The sequence below is a fragment of the Entamoeba invadens genome (genome assembly GCF_000330505.1).
Source record: "Entamoeba invadens IP1 unplaced genomic scaffold scaff_1105074726215, whole genome shotgun sequence".
Classification (NCBI taxonomy): domain Eukaryota; phylum Evosea; order Mastigamoebida; family Endamoebidae; genus Entamoeba; species Entamoeba invadens.
Genome location: NW_004440347.1, coordinates 204,238 through 206,713, shown reverse-complemented (window position 1 = coordinate 206,713; position 2,476 = coordinate 204,238). Strand labels below are relative to the sequence as shown.

General features: G+C 28.6%; 1 protein-coding gene across 1 annotated transcript; it reads left to right on the top strand.

The window, feature by feature from the left end:
* On the top strand, positions 1-2,184 carry EIN_455030 (hypothetical protein; the record flags this gene model as incomplete). Its single annotated transcript, XM_004256436.1, has 3 exons — positions 1-385; positions 408-922; positions 964-2,184. Coding segments are annotated over 3 exons (2,121 nt in total), but the record flags the coding sequence as incomplete, so codon positions are not given.
* Between the last annotated feature and the right edge of the window lie 292 nt (positions 2,185-2,476).

Genomic DNA, 2,476 nt, shown 5'->3' with positions numbered 1-2,476 from the left:
CATCAGATTACATCAACAAGAGAAATTCATCTCCAAAATCAAGAACATTTCTCAAATGCAATTTCTTCACAAACACAAAATTTATTAAATGATTCCTCAACAGTTGAACACCAAAATGAAATGGAGTCTGAAGATTTAACATGTGAAGTGTCAGAACTTGAAAACTTTGTTGAGGAACTGTTCAATTTCAACGACGGTGTTTTTGCGTCATACACTGTAACTCCATTTAGTGATTACGATGACGAGGAAATTTCGAGACAGTTAATTCATTTTTGTAAAGCTCCAATTGGAATCGATTTAATTAAATTTAAAGGAGCTTGTGACATACTGTTTTCAGATTCATCAAAGGACGAAAAAGTTACAACACAACAACAACGAAAAAAAAGTTTTGACTCATAAACGTAAAGTTGTTCAAAACATCATAAATCATTTGACAACCAAATACAAATTTTCTGATACGTGTTGTTCAATTTTGAAACAATCGTTAGTGATTTCTTCATCTCAATTGACTCCAGAAGCAGTTGATATATATAAAAAACTCGCAGTTAGTTTTAGAAGTGCGCGTAGTCGACTGAAGAGTGAAAACAGTATCACATCGACACAACTTATTAACGATGTTAGAAATTGTGTATGTTTTGCCATAGCAACTGATACGTATAAAAAGGATGGTATAACATTTGTCGCAATTTTTATTCGTGTGTGCATGAAATTTGATTTTTATGAGTGTCCCTTGTTATTGTCAGAGTATTTTGGAGAAAGTGATGGTGAATCAATGTGTGAATGGATTTTTAATTCACTTGCTTTTGATACCAACAAAGAAGTGTTGTTCCCATTGCGCAAATTTATTGGAAGCACACAAGATGGTGCATTAGCAAATATGGGGTGTGATAACGGTATGATTAAACACGTGAAAATGAAACTGGTTTTTAAAAAAACACAGAAGGAAATATAATCGAAAGAAAGTTTTATGGAGTACACTGCCCCGCTCATAGATGCAACTTGTTTGCACAAGATGTAGGAATGGAAGCACCATTTGATATAGTGACAACATTTATTAAATGGTTGTGTAATTCAACGAAGCTAAAAGAATACTACACTTTTTGCAATTCCAACAACATAAAGAAATGTAAATTGTCCACTTACTCTGCAACAAGGTGGAATTATATGGCAAATTCTTCGTCTGCAATTTTGAAAAGCGAATCTTTAATTGAGCAATTTGTCCAAGACGAAGAACAACAGGCAGATGTATTTGGTGAAATGGTCGAAAAACAAATTAAAGAATTTGACGTTGAAATGCAAGATTATATCGAAATATTTTCTTTGAACAACTCCTATATACATTTTAGTGTGTGTTTGTTCAATGATATTTACACACTTGTAAACGAGTTGTGCATTGAATCACAAACACGTCTTTGTATACTTCCAGACCTTATAGAAACAACAAAATGTTTTGGAGTTTACATTGATGTTATAATCAAATCAGTCAAAGAATCAATTGAAAATAAAACAGAACTTGACGAGTGTTATTTCCCTAAAACTTCAAAGTGTATAAATAATCCGTCAGTTGTACTTCAAGTTCTAATGAAGTTAAAATTTCAATTCGAATTGCGTTATTTTAATTGTGATCAAACGATTAATGTTAACACAAAAACACAAATTGATTGTGAACATTTTATAATAAGAGAAGCACTTGAAAAAGAAATGATAGAAAAACGAGATTTGGATTATTTATTTGATATTTTCTATTGTCCAGAAACTATCATTATGGAAGGTAAATTCACAGCTGGTCCAGGTTATGAAGATATTCAAAGAGAAATAGATTTATTTGGCGTTGAAATTGAACGAATCCGTGTCCAACAAGGGTTGTCAATCGAGAAATTTTGCTGTGATTTCAGATCAAAACATCATCAGAGTGTATTTGAACAAAAAATAAGAGAAAGAACTGGAATCAAAAGAAGAATCAGTTTACGCGACTTTTTTCCTTTTAAGCGGGAAGAATTCCCAAAGTTGTACGAAGTTGTGTGTTGCTGTATTGCAATAATACCAAGTTCTGCGTGTATTGAAAGGTACTTTTCAAATGTCAAATTTGCCCTAAGAGCCAATTTAAAAATTGAAACACTTTTTGCAATGCTTCAGGAAGCACTTGGCAGTTATCGAGAGAAGACTTCAATTTCTTTAAATTGATTTTGATATGTTTTAATATTAAATAATGTTAATATTATTATATTATTATATTATTTTTATTATTACATTGTTAATTATTAAATTATTAAATTATTAAATTATTAAATTATTAAATTATTAAATTATTTAATTATTTAATTATTAAATTATTTAATTATTTAATTATTAAATTATTTAATTATTTAATTATTTAATTATTTAATTATTTAATTATTTAATTATTATTTAATTATTATTTAATTATTATTTAATTATTATTTAATTATTATTTAATTATTATTTAATTATATTA